This window comes from Lepidochelys kempii, chromosome 7 (genome assembly GCF_965140265.1).
Source record: "Lepidochelys kempii isolate rLepKem1 chromosome 7, rLepKem1.hap2, whole genome shotgun sequence".
NCBI lineage: Eukaryota > Metazoa > Chordata > Testudines > Cheloniidae > Lepidochelys > Lepidochelys kempii.
The window spans coordinates 23585274-23605444 of record NC_133262.1 but is presented as its reverse complement, the minus strand read 5'-3'; the positions used below and the strand labels follow the sequence as shown (position 1 = coordinate 23605444).

The window sequence follows — 20171 nt, the reverse complement described above, 5'->3', positions numbered from 1 at the left end:
AAGCAGGATCAAGTCTATATTGCATATATTCACTTTAACATCAAGTCACTGTGCATTAATTCACCCCACTAACTTGGGGTGCAACTGTCATCAATGTGTTGTCCAGCACCAACAACGCCCTCTTCTCTCCCATTTCCAGAAACAGTGTTTGGGGGTCCAGGTTTTTCGCCCTGCAGGACAGACAAGCCTTCCAAACGCTTAATAAAATTACTACACTTGAAAAACAGTGCATTTTTATTATTTTAACTTTTTCAACGAGGACCCACGCTCTTTCTGTAAGGATGTGATTCGTGTCCTACCACATTCAAACAGCAATTGGACTGGATATTGCTTTTAGACAGTGTTCTCTTTCCGATGGTATTACACGAACTGCAGTTTATTTCATTTCACGTCGCCTTCATTCAGCTCTTTCTCCTCTTCTTTCTGCATGGGGTTCCTCCGCTTTAATCTTGCACTCCTCCTTCTGTGTTTTAGCTGAAAATTCATCAGAAAATTCAGTTAAATCGTGCCCTTGAGAATTCAAACTTTTCCCCATTCAGGTCCTAATCCAGGACAGCACCTCGCTAGCATGTCCTTAAATCCCACTGACTTCTAGGATACTTAAGCACATGCTTAAAATCAAGCATGTGCCAAATTGCCCATCCTGAATAGAGATATTTGCCTGTATTGGGGCCTCAGATAATAGGGGATAGCCAATAGAGTGGACATGTACTCTGAATGGCTTGTGGAATGACAGACAAGGAAGCACCAAAAGCCAGATTTTCAAAAGTGGTCAGCTTCTGCAACCGAGGATGGATTCTCCAAAGAGTTCAGCTCCCATTTAGGTAATAAAATAAGTGGCAAGATTTTCAGATGAACTCAACAGGTTGGGTGGGAGGGCTTTGATAAGTCTGACCATGACTTATCCAGAAGGAGCTGCTGAGCACTTTTGAAAATCTAGCCTGCTGAGTGCTGAGCCCTGGCAAATCTGGCCTCCAAGTCCCTTGGAAAATCTGTCTCCACAGCATCAACTTTACAAGTCAGGCTCAAAAAGTAGTTTTTGCACCCTCAGCGAGCTCACAGACGACAAAGGGTTTTGCTGAAACTTAAAAGAAAAATTCACCTTGGGGCAAACATCACGCCTGGGCATTTTCTGACCCCAAAACGTGAATGTCTAAAAACGTGATGAACGTGTGGACAGAGGTGGCTGTCGTGGAGAGTACTCTGCATCCTTAACTCGAATGGATGGGATTAAATGACTGCCATAATGAGTGAAAAACTCATAGGAGAAAGAGAGGGAACAAGATGGGAAAGGAAGGGAAATCCTAAGCAGCAATTTTAGTGAACTTCAAACTTTCCAAAGGAAATGATTCTCCCCTGGCTTGAGGCTAAGCATGAACATGTTCATACCAGCTGAGTATTTAAGGTGCATTTGGAAGGCAAGTTTAGAAGACTAGATTTATTCTTAATAATGGAGCCATGCCTTCCCACCCATATTGCTGGACACCAGCCAGGCAAAGAGTCTGTGAGCCTATGATTATAAAAAAAAAGGGGGGGGGGAGGCACCATATACATCCACTTGACATTCATCCAAGCTAGAGACCCATGTTGCTATGATTGCTACCTCTGCTGCTGCTGACTGCAGCACCTTGGCTACTTCTGCTTTTGCCACCCTCTCTGCTGCTTTGGCTACTGACTTCAGATCTACTTGTGTTTTCACTGCTGCTGCAGCTACTGCTCCCTCTGGGGCTTCCACCGCTGCTGCTGCTCCCTCTGGGGCTTCCACCGCTGCTGCTGCAGCTACTGCTCCCTCTGGGGCTTCCACCGCTGCTGCTGCTCCCTCTGGGGCTTCCACCGCTGCTGCTGCAGCTACTGCTCCCTCTGGGGCTTCCACCGCTGCTGCTGCTCCCTCTGGGGCTTCCACCGCTGCTGCTGCAGCTACTGCTCCCTCTGGGGCTTCCACCGCTGCTGCTGCTCCCTCTGGGGCTTCCACCGCTGCTGCTGCTCCCTCTGGGGCTTCCACCGCTGCTGCTGCAGCTGCTGCTCCCTCTGGGGCTTCCACCGCTGCTGCTGCTCCCTCTGGGGCTTCCACCGCTGCTGCTGCAGCTGCTGCTCCCTCTGGGGCTTCCACCGCTGCTGCTGCTCCCTCTGGGGCTTCCACCGCTGCTGCTGCAGCTGCTGCTCCCTCTGGGGCTTCCACCGCTGCTGCTGCTCCCTCTGGGGCTTCCACCGCTGCTGCTGCAGCTGCTGCTCCCTCTGGGGCTTCCACCGCTGCTGCTTCCATGCCTGCTGGAGCTGCTGGTGGTGCTGCTGTTTCCAGTGTAACCAAGTGACTATTCAGCAAAATGCAGCTCCCGGAGGACAGTACAGGCCTGCAGAATCCGAAGGATGGCTCTGAACCTTTTGGCAAAATATGCAACCACAAAAAAATATAATAATCATGGTACTACGTTCAAGGCCATTGCCTGTCATCATAGCAAACAGCTGAGTGCGGGGAAGGGGGACATGGAACCATGTTAGCTGGAGGGATAGCCAGACTCAGAGGTTCAGAGCGTCTACCTGACAACACAGCTTCAGTTCTCAAATTCCAGCATTATTGCTACACAGATCAGAGTCACTTAGGATTTGGGACTTGATCTCAGTCCAGTAGCACAACCATTTACCAGATTTTTTTCAGTATTTTCATGTGAGGCGGCTTGGGAAGCAGAGAGAGAGAGAGAGAGAGACAGAAATGAAGGGAAGACTAGCTCGTTTCCAAAATCTGTTTGCTCAGTATCACAGCAAAAAAATCTCCCTGACCAGCAATCCAGTATGAGACATGGGAACACAGAAACTGAAACGTGTGTTTTTCCCAAACTGTCAGACCCTTCTGTGTGTGAAGAGATGCCAAAAGATTTCCCCCATAGGCAGGAAAAGTCAGCCACAAGTCAAGCAGTCATTGTATAGTCTTTGCCCCAAATTTCTGCCGAGGCACTTCACTCCTGGCCCACAACACCCCTTGCTGTTCCAATACTGGGCTCCCTGCACAGTTCTGCCAACGCAGTCCTGCAGGATACTTTTAAGATATGCTGCTATTGGACCATGCCTTGGACTAGGATATTCCTTCTGGTGGCACTGGAAAATCATCAGCCCATATGTAAGGGGTTTTGACAATCAAACGACATTATTGGTAAAAATCTGTAACAGTGTAATACACACAAAACTGACATTGGCAGACATGAGTAGGCAGTTCCTGTTTCAAGCTTACCTTCTCTTCTTCAGGTTTCTTTTCCTCGGCTATATCCAAACTATTGCATCTGACCTGTTGGAAAGGTCAGGTATCATGTCAGCTTGTGACTAAAGGCGTCCAATCCACATAAAACATACTTATTTTTCATTATAGTACGAACATGTTGTCCCAATAACAACATACATTGAAAATATAATTTCTCTGAGGGTGCTGCAATCTAACTACCAGTTACAGGAGCTGGTTTCTGCAATACAGTTAACAGTCCTTTTCAGGAATGCTAAATCCAGTCCAGGACATAGGGAGGACCTGTGTGGTGATGCTAAATGGCACAAGGTGTGTTTAGTTAATATGCAACTTAAAGAGTCAGAGGGAGCCACGGGACCTGTCAGTGCCCAGCAGCCTAAATAAAGAATCACTATTATATTCATTACAAACAAGCCCTATCTACTCTCCACCATGGAGGACACTGCAGCCACTAGACCAGCAACAACAAACAGACACCTAGTTTTTTATTTTTAAAAGAGCTCTTTCCAAGAGCATGTGATCTATCACAGCAGTTCATATATAGGACTCCTGGGTCCTATTCCTGGCCCTGCCACAGACTCCCTATGTGACCTTGGACAAATCACTTCCCCTCTTCCGGCCTCAGTTTCCCCATCTGTAAAATGGAAATAATGATACAGAGTAAATTCATTAATATTCACAGACCCTTTGAAATACTGGCATGAAAAGTGGTCCAGAAAGGAAAGCATTATTATTTTCTCTATGTGCATTTTTCTACCACAGACTATAGTGTGTATCTATATTTATTCTAAAAAGCAAATGGCAAGTGTTTGGTTGCAAAATTTTAGGTAAATTGCTTTGTCAAAAAATGATTGTCTTACAGGGATCATCTTAAGGGAAAAATCCAGCAAACAACAGGGGTAGAAAAAAATCTGGTTTTCCATTTGTGAAACGTCTGTAGCAGACCGCCCCGACAGTGGTACGACCAGCATCACAGAACTTGGACTCCAACACGAGCAGAGACTTTTCACCAGTACCCTGAAGCTAACAACCCAACACTTGTGGAAACTGGTCAGGACAGTAATTTTATGTCTCATTTGACAGGGCGATGGCGGAGACGGACACAACAATCACTCCCAAACAGTAGCCAAGTAAGACTCAACAGACATTCTGACAGACTGTGGGATTTCCAATGCTAGCACACTCAGGATACTGCAGGAAGGACAGTGCCGGCCAGTCCCAGCTCAGGCACACTTCAAATATCATTACCCAGGGAGTCTTGCAGCATTTTGCATTATGAAATGGCGATGACATGATCACTCAGTGCCATTTAGCAGAGTGAACTAGAGAAGAAAACAAAAACAAGGCTAAAGAAACCATGAAAGAAAGGGTCGGGGGCTAAGACCCAGGTACCGGAGAAGAAAATAGAGAAGGTGAAAAGTACAGGAAAGAAAGAAAGAAAAATAAAGGAACAGGAGGAGACAGAGAGGTGGAGAAAGATTTAGGATAACATACAAGAAAGGGAGAGAAAAAGCAGGAAAAGAGAAAGAGAAAATCACCACAGGAGACAGAGACAGTCATGCTTAGGCTATGTGTACGCTGCAATCCAAGATATGATTACAGCTTGGGCAGACATCCTTGTACTAGCTTTCCCCACACTAGTGCTAACAAAAATAGCCATGCAGATGTGCCGGCACAGGCTCCAGCAATGCCAGTAGGCACCCGGGTTCCGGGTGGACTCATACAACACGTGCTGCCACATCTTCATTGCTGCTTTTAGAAATCCGAGCGTGGGTAAAGCTAGGCAGGGCTGTCTACACAAACCACAGGCATAGCTTGGAGTGCAGCATACACACGCTCTGGGCTACACTCAAGAGCCGGTAGGAGACCCAAAGGGCAACAGCTGCCTGAATGAATCCTGCTGGATGCGTGTAAGTCACTCACTTACGATGTAACTGCCACTTTTAACAATCTACCTGAATATCTGCAACTGCTTCATTAAATTGTAGCCCTGTAGGTCTGCTGACAAGAACCTGCTTCTCTCCCCTTTGGTAATTACCCCGAAGGCTGTCATGCTCACTGGTCAAGAAACACCACAACAAGTAGCCTTTCATGCTGCAAGCTTTACCTTTGACCCTATCTGTTCACATGCAGCAGGTAAAGGAAGGCTGATGTCTACCTACCACCCCCCCGCCCCCCAGCCACCATTACACTTTCCCACTGCCAAGACACACCCTCCCACCCCTCTCTCAGGGGGGTGAATATGAACTCATTAGACAGACAGTCCCCTGCAACACTGCAGAAGGAACGGGAAACGGCCCACTTCTCCCACTGCACACAGAGAAATAGGGTGAATGCCAACTGTGACTATTCCCAGCTGGTCTAGCTGTGACTGAACATGCTGAAAGGAAGAGAGAGATAGCCGGACTCTACATACACGAGGAGAGGAAGCTTGGCTTTGGGGTTAAGGGCCTGGACTGAGATTCAGGATACAGGTTTCCTGTGGAACCATGGGCAAATCATTTAATCTATACCTGTTTCCCACCTGTAACATAACTAATAATGGGTATGTCTACACTGCAATTAAAAACTCATGGCTGGCCTGTGCCAGCCATCTTGGGCTTATGGGGCTTGGGGTAAGAGACTATTTAATTGCAGCACAGACTGCAGGACTGAGATCCCATGGGTCCCGCAGGAGCGGGTAAAATGTACTTTGTTGCGGGTGGGATTGGGTGGCCAAAAATCCCCCAGACTTTGGTAATTTGCGGGAAAACATCATCTCTCATCAGTTTTTCATAAATAGAATTTCAGCAATGTAAAGCAAGTTTTTTCTTTTTTTTTAAATAAAGGATTTAATACTTGAATTTAAAAGGGGGATAGAAAGAGATTTGATGTCTATTATAACAGGAGTTAAAGTAATTTTTTTTACATGGTGTAAGCAAGATTTATTTTATTCTTTTAGTGATAAAATTTGTGTCTGAAGTCCATTTATATGTATAAAATATATTAACTGACCATGCCATTTGCGTTTCTTTGTTTTGCGGGAGGAATTGGTCTCTCTTGCGGGATTTGCAGGATTTAAGGTTTTTGCATATGGGAGCAGCATAAAAATGCAAGAAACAATGTGGGAGTGAGTATTGTGGGGTGGCACTGGAGTAGAATTTTAAAAATAGTACCATACAGGGCTCTATTACAGATGTTTGGGTTTGGGTTGGAGCCCAGGCTCTAGGATCCTGTGAGGTGGGAGGGTCCCACAGCTTGGACTAGAGCCTAAGTGTCTACATGGCAATTAAACAGACCCTTAGCCCGAGCCCTGTGAGCCTGAGTCAGCTGGCACGGGACAGCAGTGGGTGTCTAATTATATCATATTGTTTTGCCCATGTTAAAAATCTTACAACTGTTTCATTGAGAAGCTCTAGGGCCTCAATGCTTCAGAGCAGGGGCTTGTAATTTGGCAGGGAGGTCACACTTGTTCAGGGTTGTGCCTTTTGCCATCCCTCTAAAATTCACCCAAATTTGGCCGAGTTGTAAGCCTCTGAAAAATCATAGTTCAAACATGCTCATTGGAGATTTGAGAGAGCTTGGAGCTAAATTCTCTTCTGAGTGCTTGACTTTGCAACCTTAATGTTCTTTTAATATAGGTTTTTAAATGTAATTTATAAAAACGATAGCCAGTGATCTTTAGTGACATCTAAACCTGTCCCAGGTTTCTTTCCAGAGTTTGGAGACAAACAAAAGCCTTAGAGAAATGATATATTACGACATGCACACATTTAACCACTGCATGGCAAACTCTGCTGATGGGGTTAATTCATTTCAAAAGTAGGCTGTTAGTCATCAGAAACAAGGAGGAGATTCATGCAGTTGCAGAGCATGGCTGGTTCAAGCAATGAATATGAGTGAAAGGCTCAAGATTCAGCAAGCAAACTTCTCTCCTGCCCCAAATTCCTATGAAATGCCAGATAAGAAGGGTCGTCCATATGCCCCAGGCAGAGCTCTACTAGGATTGGTATCATCCCCGCCCTAGCATCTAGGCCCAGCTGACAGCCACAACATTAGGACTTTAACAGTGTAGAAAGCAGAGCAAGGTAGGAGAAATACAGCAGAGGTGGCAAGTTAGTACTGTTGCTGCTTTGAGACTAGAAATTTTGACCCACCAGACATTCTCTTCTATATTCACGTCCAAGCTGTTATTACTCAACTCAGTCATAGAGTCTGGGTCATTAAACAATACCGACAAGAATGCTGTGGAGAACTCTAGCTGCCTATCATCATATCACTAAATTACATTTTTGATCTCTGTGGTCAGAAATATCTGATTGATATCACACTTTAATAGCTCCCAAAGAACCGTAAAAAAGTTACCACAATGCTTATGGTAGAGCTTCTGAAAAGCCAAGGCAATCATTGACAAAAACAGAACTTGGAAAACTTCTAATTAACAAGAGGGTCCTCTGTAACATGTGACCTCCCACACATGACAACTACCCAAGTGACAGACAGATTTTTACCTCCAAGATGAAGATTTCTATCCACAAATCTGACAACAGAAGGATGGAAATGTATGTCACTTGTTGATCTTCCCATGGGAGCCTGCAGAGAGGAAAAAGAAAGAAAAGGTCAGGCTGAAGCGTGTGTGGCTGTCTGCTCTGAGGATGTACCCCATGTGTAACAGAGAGCTTCCTTCTTAGTGTGCCCCCCCCACACACACACTTCATCAGGAGTCCTCCTTTCCTGCTCCTATGAAGCAGGATATGTCCATAAGTCTGGACATGCAGACGCATAGCAAGTCCAGAAACACACAAAGGATGACCAGGAGTAATAGGAGAAGGTTCTGAATTCAAAATGCTCCTCCTTCTCTCTACTACTAAAACCAGATAACCAGTGGAATTCAGCACACCTAAATGGGGACCCCATAAAGGGCACATATCCTTCAGAAGGCGCAGAAGGGACCTTTCTTATAAAACTCTGTCACAGTCCAGCCCTCTCCCAAAACAACGCCTATAAATTATCTGATGGGGTATTTTTTATTTGCTAATCTCCAGTAAAATGGGATGAAAACAAAGTATTCTGACTCCTTATGCAGCTGAGACCAAAATGGTAAAGAGTAGTATAATTATGATGAAGGGAAATCAAGACAGGGCGTACATATGACAAGAAATTGCAAAAGCGGAACAATTTCACTTAGAAAAATGGAGAGTTAGAGGGGCTTTGACAGTGGTCTTACTGAAAACAGATCAGATCTTTTGTGTAACAGACACACGATAAGAAAAAGGGGTCACAATCAATGAAACTAAAGACAGGGAAATTTAGAACAAATTGAAAGGGCAGAAAAGCTGACTCCTGTTAAGGATCATTTAAAGAGCTCCCATTATGATTGTTTATGTAAATGATCTCTACCATCCGGGCCCATAAAACAGGGAACTATCTAAGAGTATGTTTACACTGGCAGAGTTACAGCACCACTCTGAGAGCACTGAAGGGAAACCACTGTTGTGTGTTCACACTGTCAGCTGCCTGCGCAATAGGGTGTTCATACTTGCGGCACTTGCAGTGGTATTCGGAGCGGTGCACTCTGGGCAGCTATCCCACAGAGCATCTCTTCCTTTTCTGCTGCTAAGAGTTGTGGGAAGACGGAGGGGATTGCGGGGCATCCTGGGTCCTGTCCCAATGCCCTGTGTCGCATCCCAGCAATCCCTGTGTTTCCGTCCATATTTGGTGCCATCTTTCAATGGTTTGTGTACTGTGCGCTCTGCCTCTTCGGTCTGCAGGAATGGATCCCGCACTGTTACCAATATGCTGCTCACTCTCACCAATAAGTCACGAGTGGCAGTGGAGTTATTCCTTAAACTACAAAGGCAAGAGGAGTGCGAAATTGATCTCGCCATGCGTAGTAATTACAACCTGAGATTGCTTGCAGCATTCACGGAGATGCTGACCACAGTGGAATGCCACTTTTGGGCTCGGGGAAACAAGCACTGAGTGGTGGGATCACATTATCATGCACGTCTGGGATGATGAGCAGTGGCTGCAGAACTTTCAGATGAGGAAAGCCACTTTCATGGGACTGTGTGATGAGCTCGCCCCAGCCCTGTGGCGCAAGGACACAAGAATGAGAGCTGCATTGGAGAAGCGCGTGGCGATTGCACTGTGGAAGCTGGCTATTCCAAACTGCTACCGATCAGTCGCTAACCAGTTCGGAGTGGGAAAGTCAACCGTTGGACGCGTGTTGATGGAAGTGTGCAGGGCCATTAATCACATCCTGCTCCAAAAGATCATAACTCTTGGCAATGTGCATGACATTGTGGGTGGCTTTCCTAACTGCGGAGGGGCAACAGATGGCACGCATATTCCAATTCTGGCACCAGACCACCTAGCCACTGAGTACATTAATCAGAAGGGCTATTTCTCAATGGTTCTCCAGGCGCTTGTGGATCATGTGGCCATTTCACGGACATTAACGCAGGCTGGTTTGGAAAGGTGCGTGACGCATGCATCTTTCGGAACACTAGCCTGTTCAGGAAGCTGCAAGCCGGGACTTTCTTCCTGGACCAGAAGATCACCGTAGGGGAAGTCAAAATGCCCATTATGATCCTGGGAGACCCCACCTACCCCTTAATGCCGTGGCTTATGAAGCCATATATGGGGCACCTTGACAGCAGCAAGGAGTGGTTCAACAACAGGCTGAGCAAGTGCAGAATGGCTGTTGAGTGTGCTTTTGGCCCTTTAACGGCCCACTGGTGCTGCCTCTATGGGAGGCTGGACCTGGCCAATGACAATTTTCCTGTGCTTATAGCCGCGTGCTGTACACTCCATAATATTTGTGAAGGGAAGGGTGAAAGCTTTTCTCAGAGCTGGACCACTGAGGCTCAGCACTTGGAGGCTGAATTTTAACAGCCAGAGACCAGGACTATTAGAGGGGCACTGTGCTGGGCCATAAGGATCAGGGATGCGTTGAGGCAGCAATTTGAAGCGGAAAGCCACTAATATTTGTTGCTATGCTCGGGACTGCAGTGATTGTAATGCTAGGAGGTGTTTGTGATTGGTGCAGACAATGCACTCTGAAGGTGTAAGAAATTTGCCTGTTGCTTTGCAGGGCTATGTTTGCTTTCAGTTAATGGAATAAAGATTGCTTTCAAACCAAAACAATTATTAAAAAAACAACCACCGGGGGAGAGAGACAAACAAAAAACACATCAGCATGGAGGGGAATGGGGGAAAGGAGGGTCGTAGGAGGAGGTGGGGTCCCGGGACTGTTAAAGATTTGCGTATGTCCAGGTATAATATCCAACCTTCTCCTTTGGCGTACAGTGCAGTAGAGTTCAAACCGATGACCAGAGAGGTGAGAACAGGCATTGTGGCACACCTCACAGCGCTGTAAGCGACCAGAGTGTCTACACTGGTACCGTGTCTCCCATTGGGGTGGTTTTCTGCACACTAAGTGGCTTGGCAGTACGTACACCTCGGGAGTTACAATGCAGAAAGCTGCTTTACTGCGCAGAAACTTGCCAGTGTAGACAAGGCCTAAATCAGATACATGCATGAGTTCAAAATCTCCATTCTGTTAGGACAAAGCCTACCTTGTCAAGCATTTTAGAGCCATGGCTGGTCAGTCAGGTTAGAATTGGCTGCAACTGGCACTCCCAGAAATGCTGACATTCTTTTTGAGGGCCACTCATCTACACACTAAATATAATTTTGGTACCTATGGAAAGGAATCTGTCCAACGGTGTATCTGATGGGACTGTCATGCTCTGTCCTCTTATGCTTACATGTTTCTGTCCCTCAGATAACTGGTTTGATGGGTTTGCAACCTGTATTTCACTCATATAGTTTATTAATTCATAAGAACTTTCATTCTCTGGAGCATTTTAGGAATTCTGCAAACTTTTATAGTGCTTATAGCCTTGTCAGCCATAGAAGCCGATTATTAAACAAAATCACCTTACAGGAAAAACTTTGTTTAATATTTAAACACAAATGTTAAGCTGCAAAACTTTAATTTTTAAAATGATTGTTATACTAATAGTAGAGCCAGGACAGAAGCTGCTTTGTTCTGTTGGAAATCAGCCTCTCAGTGACGCTGTCCCAAGTGATGTAACTTGCTGAGCGATATGGCAGACACCATGAAGTAGCTCCAAAACACCAACTAGTTTTGAAAATTCTATTTACTAAAAGTCAAATCCCTGACACAATGCACAGCCCAACACTGCACTGGGATTCTACAGGTTCATGTTGGGGTGAAGGAAAGAAATCGCCCTGCCAGCAAATCACTCAGCAGGAGTAGCAGTACTCTGCAGCCTCGGAGCTGCAGTAGTCTCTGCAGCAGCTTTTGTGTCTGATCTTTGTCTATTTAGATTGTAAGCTCCTCAGGTCAGAGACAGTGTTTTGAAGTCAGTGGGAGTTTTGCCACCAACTTCAATGCAAGCAGGGTTGGACTGTATTTCATATGGCACCAAAGTCCATACACACAGTGCACAAGAAGAAAAAGACTGTTTTATCCATTCCCGAAATGCAGCCACCTCTGGAGGGGAATGTTATGCTTGTTTACCACAAACACTACACAACAGTTTAGGAGAAGTAGTAATGAACAACATGGCAAAACCCAACCCTGCTCATATTGTGGAAATTTTCATTTGTGAATCAATGAAAATAATGTGCCAAAATTGCTATGTATTTTATTCAATCAGCTCTTATAATTGAAAAATATAGAGCTAACTCAGGGCAGCCAAAATGTAATTGACACAGCTGCAATGTAATACATTCTTGCAGAAATTTTTGTGGGGTCTTCTTTAATCACTGCAAATGATCAGAGATTTATCGGGGAAGGAGGAAGCAAGCAAAGCAAAGCATTTCTGGGTTCATAAGGAAGCACTAATCCAAGACCTATAATCCAATGAGAAAGTGGATTATTTAAGGAAAAGCCTTTGTCTCTATAGTGAAAGTTTTCTCTACCCTTTGAGATAAGCCAATAAATTCAGAAGAAACATTAACAGCCTTGAAACTTTGCCAGAATCTATGATTTTCACATTAGTATTTTTCAGAAGATACAAAACAAAATGGTAATTTTTCTGTTCTTGCTCTGTTGCACTGCATAGATATTGCTGCACTTCACTTCCAGCCCAGGGCAAAACTTGGGATATACTAAAATCCCAAAGGAAAACCCACTCATGGTATTTCCAACACAAGCCAAAGAACAGTAAAACTCTCATAAGAAAGACAGTTCTCAGGAGATTCCCAGACCAAAGAACTCCAGATTAGTTTCCATAAGCCTCTGGATAAACATCTGAAATGCTTAAGATTCAGTAAGAAATTGGCCTTTTCTACTGCACCTCTCACACAGCCCCTTCATATGCTGCTTGTCTATTTAGGTTGTACAGTCTTGGGGGCAAGGACCATGAATTTATGCATTTGTGCAATGCCAGCACTATCAGACCTTGAGGCTGAGCCTTTTGGGCGCTGCTGTGATATAAATCTTAATCTGATGCCATGGGCCAGGACTAAACAATTGGACCTTCTTCCCCCATCAGTCTACACCAGTCCAGTCCGCTATAATATTGGTGTCAAATTCAGCAAACAGGCAAGTTTTAATACATGAAAATTCATTAGACACGGTGCATCCAAGTGATCAGAGAGGAGCAAGAGAAACACCTAACTAAGTCAAATTAGAACAAAAATGAAAAAAGTCTATGGAAAAAAAATCATCTGTATATCACTCCTTTTCCACCTCTTAACTACAGCATGTTGGTCCATCCAACCATACACTGCATCTCTAAATTAGAGACAGCCTAAATAAACATTGCTATTGAGGAAGGCAGCCCAGAAAGGGTCCCATCAGAGGGATCTGTTTTATGCTAATCCTAGTTTGACAAAAAAAAAATAATAATAATAATCCCTGTGGAGACAAAATGGGTTTGGGCATTCTAAAGCTGAGCTAAAATCCCACTCTTCCCCCCCTTGTATAAAGCGAGCAGTCTCACAAAGAATCAAACCGTAGATTATCTTCAGGGTTATTGTGATTCGACTATGAGCTTTCTCGTCAGCCTGCCAATGGGGAAGGAGAGGGAGAAAGCGTTCGGAATCAGGCTGTTATCATTTATACCACATTACAATCCAAAATGAAAAAATGACTTGCTCCAGATTTGATAGAATAAAGCATCTTGAGATGCAATAGAAGTACCCAATTTTCAATAAAGATATTAAACCTAAGCTTCAAAAAAACGGGAATAATTACATCGTTTTTTGCTTTGAGTTTTAATGTTAAAAGTGTCAATTTATAAAACTAGGTGAACAGCCACAATTCATATGCAGACTGCAGCTAATTAGGCCCCCTTTGATCCTTTATTTTGCCTGGAAGCTTATTTAACAACTTTACACAAAACTCAAGGTTTTGGCACACTTGTGGACTGGGGGAGGGAAGGAGGGCTCAGCAGGGCATAATTCGTTATGCTGTTTGCTTAAGGTAGACATCTCATCATTTCCTAAACCATACAGTACCATCACCAAAACCAGCGAACACTTCCTAGCAGTGAGATCTGCTATTATTTGAGATCTTTGGATGGGAGGCCTTATAGAGATTTATTATAAATAATAATGCATTATTATTAATAGTATGATTTTCCATACACATGTTCTCAATCTGAATGATTTTAGATTAAGAAAACAAAGAACTAATGCCAAGTCTTCAGAAAAGCTCAGAGTGTATAGGTCTCCTCTGGAACAGGCTGCCTCTAAGAACAAACTGGCTGCGGACTCTGCCCAGTGGCAGCATTCTTAGAATGTAAAGGTGCAGTGTAGAAAGAAGAAAAGCGTTGCAGTTTCATAGATTTCACTTAGATTGTAGTGTAGTCTTCCAAATGAAGAGGTGGAAGCCCTCTCACTTTGGACACCTAATACTAAACTATCAAATAAAGTGTGGGGGACAAATTCTGTTCTGTTTCACCATGCAAATCTGGAATAACTCCAAGAAAAATGATAGCTTTACTCTGGATTTACACTGAAGTAAAAGTGTAAAATTTGGCTTTAGTGGGCTAGATAGGATGGGACCCCATAGGACTTTTCCACCTGTAATTTTGTGGCTATACTATATCACACCATCTTTTTTCTTTCCACGATGGGGTCCTCCAAGACCTGCCTCAGACACCTCAAGGTCTCCCATCACCCTACTCCGAATTTCCCCCTTTGTTCTCTCTGGCCACACAGACACACACACTGCTCCTGAACTGAGATTTGTAGCAGGAGAGACAGGATTGACAGTCATGAGCTCCTGTTTCTGGCGTTCTAGGAGACTCGCCACAGCAGCAGTAGGGAGCAGAATCATCAGGCACAATGGATGTACAGTGGTCTGGCTCCCACAAACACATCTGGAGGGCCAGTGGAGCCAGAGTGATTCAAGGGCAACGGTCTCAACTAATGAAAGCAGCTGTTAGTTGAGTTGACTCCTGGGCTGAGTACAGGTTTTTTTAATGTCTTACTTCATCACTGAGAATGAAATGTGGGGTGAAAACGATGAGATTACACAAATATTAGCTGCTATGTTGCAACAATAAGATGCTTACAAGAAAGGAGAATTTCAAAAGAGATTGGAGTTCCTGGGAATTGCAACTGGCAGAAACTCTTTTCTTTTAGCCAAGGCTCATCTACAAGTCACACAGTTAGATGTTGCCAGAGACCAATCCAACTGGGACGAAAACCCCATCCACCCATCCGCTAGACCACTAGTGTGTCACAACTGTGAATTCTGTGTAAAATTGCCCACACCAAAGACTTCCAGATGAGCAGGCAAAGGGTGCCGATAGATATGGAATTGCACCCAGGTATGTTAAAGCATAAGCCTGAGAGTCTGGACTCCTGGACTCTTAGCTGTTGACTTTCAGTGTCGGGGGAGGAGGATACTCACAGGCTCTGACTTACTGTGTGATCATGGGGCATTCATTCAGGTCCAGATTTTACAGATATTTAGGAGTTGCTCCACTCAGCAATGCAAGCCCTACGTGATTTAGGAGCCTAAGTCATTTTCCAAAGTAACTTAGGCACATAGAAGCCTAAGTCTCATTGAAATCCAATGAGAATTAGGCTCCTAAATGCCTAAGTCATTTTGAAATGAGGTTCCCAAGTCACTTAGCTGTTGTAATTCTGAGCAGAGCAAGACTTAAATACCTTTAAAAGTCTGGGCTCAAGCATCTCTGAGTCTTTGTTTCTATAAAAGTGGGGAGAGACATGCCTGCATCACAGGAAGGAGGGGGGACTGAGGATTAGGTTTAATGCATTAATGTCTGTAAAGCACTTTGAGAGCCTTTGATTAAGGTGCTAGAGCAAGGCAGCGTTATTGTTAAGGAGCTGTTGCCTCAGCCTGAGCCTAAGAACTGTAAGTAGAGAGAGAGCCCAAATCCTCATCCTTCTTCCCTCTTTGGAACAGAAAGGGAGGTGCTAACCCCCTCCCGATCCAACCCAATTGAAAATAAGACCACTCCCACTTCTCTTGGCCACTACAAGTCTTCTGCCCCCACCCACCTTCTTTGACCCTAGAGACTCTCTCAGTATTGCCGAACTGAGCATGCAAAAATTCACACCACCTTTTGCTTGGGCTGCAGCATCAACCGAGGCCCACCTCTGCTGCTTCCTAGATTGAGGGAGGGAATCTTGGGGAGCAGCAGGGAGATTCCATGCATCAGTGGGAGGGACAAGTTGGGACTCACTCCTTCCAAAAGTCTAGCTCTAGCAAATCTCTCTCCCTCTTCCCCAGCACAGTGCCCCCTATACAGTGAACCTATCGTTCTGAAGTTATAACACCTCTCAGGAATAGCCAATTAAATCTTGGAGTGTGTCAGTGTCCCCATCCAAAGGGCCCAGTCCAAGAACAGAGATCCTTATCCAAACCACAGCCCATCCCCATCTCGGGTCTTTGCTCACCTCCCCTCTCCTACAACATGAATGTTTTCATTTTAACCCTATCTATAATCCCATCGGGTGTATAACATTTTATAATTTATCATTCAGATACTGAACAACAACTCTCAGCCACCATTCATCTCTCACAAGTTCCACATGTCCAAACAGAGTAATCCTCTCACCTTCCAGAGCTCCAGTCCCCGGCTTGTACATTGCCCTGGCTTTCTAGACACCCCCAGTTCCAGGCTACACAATATTCTGCCTTTCCAGAGCCCCTGTCCTATTCTGTGCAACCCTCTGACCTTCCAGACATCCTAGTTCCTCTCCTGGAATCTTTCAAAAAATTGATCTTCCTCACCCCTATCAGAAGCTGTCCTGTCTTGTTATTTTACTGCCTTTCTTCTTGTCTTCTTCAGGTACATCTGTTAAATCAGTCTTCACCAGGAAGAGCAGGAGGACGCAGAAAAGAAGGTACCTGTAAGAAGGTAGTAGAGTTATTTCGTCTCTTATGCTATGGATTACAATATTAATTATTTAAAAGCAACAATCAGTACAAGCCATTTATACAGCATGAGAGATAGTGGTGGCTACTTTAATTTATTCACCTTGTCATTTTCATATAGGTATTGCCCTCCAGATGCTGGCAGCTAAGCACTTTCACACAGCGATTCCGTTTTGTGAATAGAGTGAGACCCAAAAGTTCAGGTTAAATATGAGACAAGGTGGATGAGGTAATATCTTTTATTGCACCAGCTTCTGTTGGTGGAAGTGACAAACTTTTGAGCTTCACAGAGCACTTTCTCAGGTCTGGGGAAGGTAACCAGAGTGTTCAAGCTAATTACAAAGTGGAACAGATTGTTAAGTATAACACATTTGGAGGGGAGACCGCTGAAAATGGAGTGGGCAATTAACAGTCACAGGACAAAATAAGGGCAGCACACAACATGATGTGTAACAAATCATTCTTCTCAAATCTGCAAAGTAAAACCAGGCTATAATACAGCAGCTCTTCAATCCCATTCCTAAATCACCGTTCCCATGTAACCCACCCAAGAATCATTAACCACTCTGTCACAGTTCCTTTTGCCTCTGTTCCAAGGCCCCACTCTCCAGGCCTCGTAACAGAGAGTGCCAAGACTTTGAATCTCTCCTGTGAGTCTTCTCCTGCAACAGAATTCCCTACCTGTAAGTCCTACCCCTGCTCCTGAGATCCACTCTCCAGCATCAACCCTCTTGTGTTGGACTCAGCTTCTCCTAACCAGGGTGGTTCTTCCCTTTCCTCATAGGGGCCTCTGCACAAGCTCTCCTTTAGCTCAGCAAGGGTTCCCCAGCTCTGGCCAGTCCTTACCATTGAACTTTTACCCTTCTCAGTGATTCCCTGTACCAGTTCTCCTGTGCTGCTACTGCTTCTCCTTCTCCTCCGTGGGTCTCTCCTTTGCTCCTCAGGCAGCTCTCACCTGCCCTTCTCTATCTCTCTCAGTCCGTGCTCTCAGGCATCTCTGACTCACGAGCTCTCTCCCCTCTCTAGTGCCCAGGAGCCCTCTTATAAGATCAGCTGGAGTGAGTTGACAAGTTGCAGGTGCACTGGCCTCTTCCCTCTTAAAGGCCAGTGTCACCTGGTGGCAGGCTGGTAAATAGATTTTCCAAAAGACAGATGGAAAAACTGGGCACAGAGAGGTTGAGTGTGTTCCCCAAGATGTCATAGCAAGTCAACGGTGGAGGCCAGAAGAGAACCGAGGTCTCTTGACTTCCCGTCCAATGTTTTAGCCACAAAAGCATCCTTCCTTTCCTCCTTCTTTCTCAAGAGCCACCAATATTTCCATGGAACTCAGGTAATGGTTACTGGCTGGGAGCAGTAAGATGGTGATCAAGGTGCTGAAGATAAACACTGGAACTTGTGTATCCAAATAAAAGGCTACGAAATATTCTATTCCAGAAACAATTCCAAGGAATCACAAGGGCTCTGTTGGCTCAATTCCTTTTGTGCTTCTAACACAGAGGGAAACATTCTCAAATGCGTGTGTGGGTGTAAGTCAGGTGACTGCATTGATACATGTTGCTTGACACTTTTATATAAGTTAGTTTTTGTTGTGGGCTTTGTTTGTTTGTTAATTTACCAGTCTCAAAGGGAGACTGTCAAGGTTGGGAGACTCCAAACTTGACCTACTGTCTCTTTTTTCTCCTTTAAATCAATTTGCAAGATTCAAATAGCTATGTTTTGCCACTTAAAAATAAAATAATATATGTATTTTGAAAGTTAACCCCCCCAGTATCAGCTACTCAAAGTACATGCAACAACAAAATGATGTGTGCTGATCTACAGTCTGAAGCAACTCTACAATGGCAAGCTAGCTCCTGTGCATCCCAGCACACAACAAAACTTACAACCAATCAACAAAATCCCATTTAATACTTAACAATACTTTGCAATTCAATTGCACCTAAATCCAAATATCTTAAAGTACTTAATTATTAATTATGTCTCCTAATCCCTCTGTGGGATAGGTCTGTTTTACTGATGAGGAAACTGGGGAACAAGAGAGGTTAAGTGACTTACCTAAGGCCATATTGATACACTGCCTGACCAGGAGAAGAACTCAGCAGTCCTGACTCCCAGCCCCTCTCTCAGAGAACTAGACAATGATCCCCCCATTGCAATACATTGCATTTTGGTTTTTATCCATTAGTTGTGTCTGCTATTTCATCTGATTTTAAATAAATCTGTATAGTGCTTGTAGTCCCACTAATTGCCATCATATAAAGTAGAAAGGAAAACTGTCACTTCATTCATTTCCTCACCACCACCCTCAACCAATGCAGGGCCATAAACTACAATACATTCAATACAATGACTCTGTATTGAGGGATTCCACCATTTCCCTTGGGAGGCTATTTTGCAGTTTAATTGTATATCAGAAAGCATCTCCTTTTGCATTCTGGGTAGGAACCTCTGAACTCTGCTTTGCTGTTCTATAATGTGGTCTAGATGAGGGGTTCTCAAACTGGAGGTTGAGACCCCTCAGGGGGTCATGAGGTTATTATGTGGGGGGTTGCGAGCTGTCAGCCTCCACCCCAAACCCCACTTTGCCTCCAGCATTTATATTGGTGTTAAATATATTAAAAAGTGTTTTTAATTTATAAGAGCGGTTGCACTCAGAGGCTTGCTACGTGAAAGGGGTCACCAGTACAAAAGTTTGAGAATCACTGGTCTAGAGCGAGTCATTTTAACCTCCACACTCTCTCAAGCTGATATACAGTGAGGGAGTCTCAGGACACATTTATAGACCAATCACTGGGAATTAACTGGAAAAGCTGCACAAACACATGGATATTTGTTCATATAAGAAAAATGAATGGCAGCTGCCTATGGTACTGCAATCAGGGGCAGTCAAGAAAATGGGGAAACCACCATCTGTGAACACAGTTCCAGCACAGACACTAGCTGCAGCTGTAGTCTCTCACTCAGCCGATGCGGTTTGCTAACTGCTGGTGTAAATATAGTAACAGAGTTGCACATATGGCAGGCCACAGGGGCTGTTTAATTTTAGAAATCAAAACTATCAAGTAATTAAGTTAGTCATCCTTCCTCAATTCAGGACCAATACAACCAGTTCCAGAGGCAGTGGTCACAACCACTGTGGTTTGTTTGCGCGCGCGTGTGTGTAAGTAAGTGTAAGCAGCAACTGTCAGACACATGATTGTACTTTTCTGAGTCTAGTTTTTCAAATCAATACTGGACAAAACTAGACTTCTGAAGATGTACCTTTAATAGAAAATCTATGTCTGTGGGTCTGTACTATGAGAGTAGGTGTTTGAGATTCAGATCCAAGGCATTTCTGATATGAATAAAGTGTTACCAAAATGAAGGATGAAAAATGTTCTGCATCCGCTAGCCTTTTTACCTCCAGAGGCAAAGTGTATGTTCAGTTGTATCTTAGCTCAGCAAGTGAAAGGATTTTGGAAGCCTCAGCCTGGTTCCTTGTGAACATTTACCAACTTTGCAAAGTCACCGCACAATTCCTAATCTTTTTTTCAGGAGAGGCTTGGGACTAGCTGAAAAATCAGAGAA

The 20171-nt window shown here is 44.4% G+C and overlaps 1 protein-coding gene across 3 annotated transcripts in view; it reads right to left on the bottom strand.

The window, feature by feature from the left end:
- Positions 1-216: 216 nt before the first annotated feature.
- LOC140914172 (uncharacterized) overlaps positions 217-20171 on the bottom strand; it is a 37018-nt gene continuing 17063 nt past the window's right edge. For 2 of the 3 annotated variants that reach the window (XM_073351388.1, XM_073351387.1), the window contains 5 exons: positions 16461-16577; positions 7723-7804; positions 3227-3280; positions 1604-2379; positions 217-474 (listed from right to left, as the gene is read on the bottom strand). In XM_073351388.1, coding sequence (XP_073207489.1) covers positions 382-474; positions 1604-2263 — 753 coding nt within the window. In that variant the 5' untranslated portion in view covers positions 2264-2379; positions 3227-3280; positions 7723-7804; positions 16461-16577 and the 3' untranslated portion in view covers positions 217-381. Of the gene's footprint in view, positions 475-1603; positions 2380-3226; positions 3281-7722; positions 7805-16460; positions 18171-20171 lie in introns of those variants that run through there. The other variant, XM_073351386.1, reaches the window with a different exon arrangement.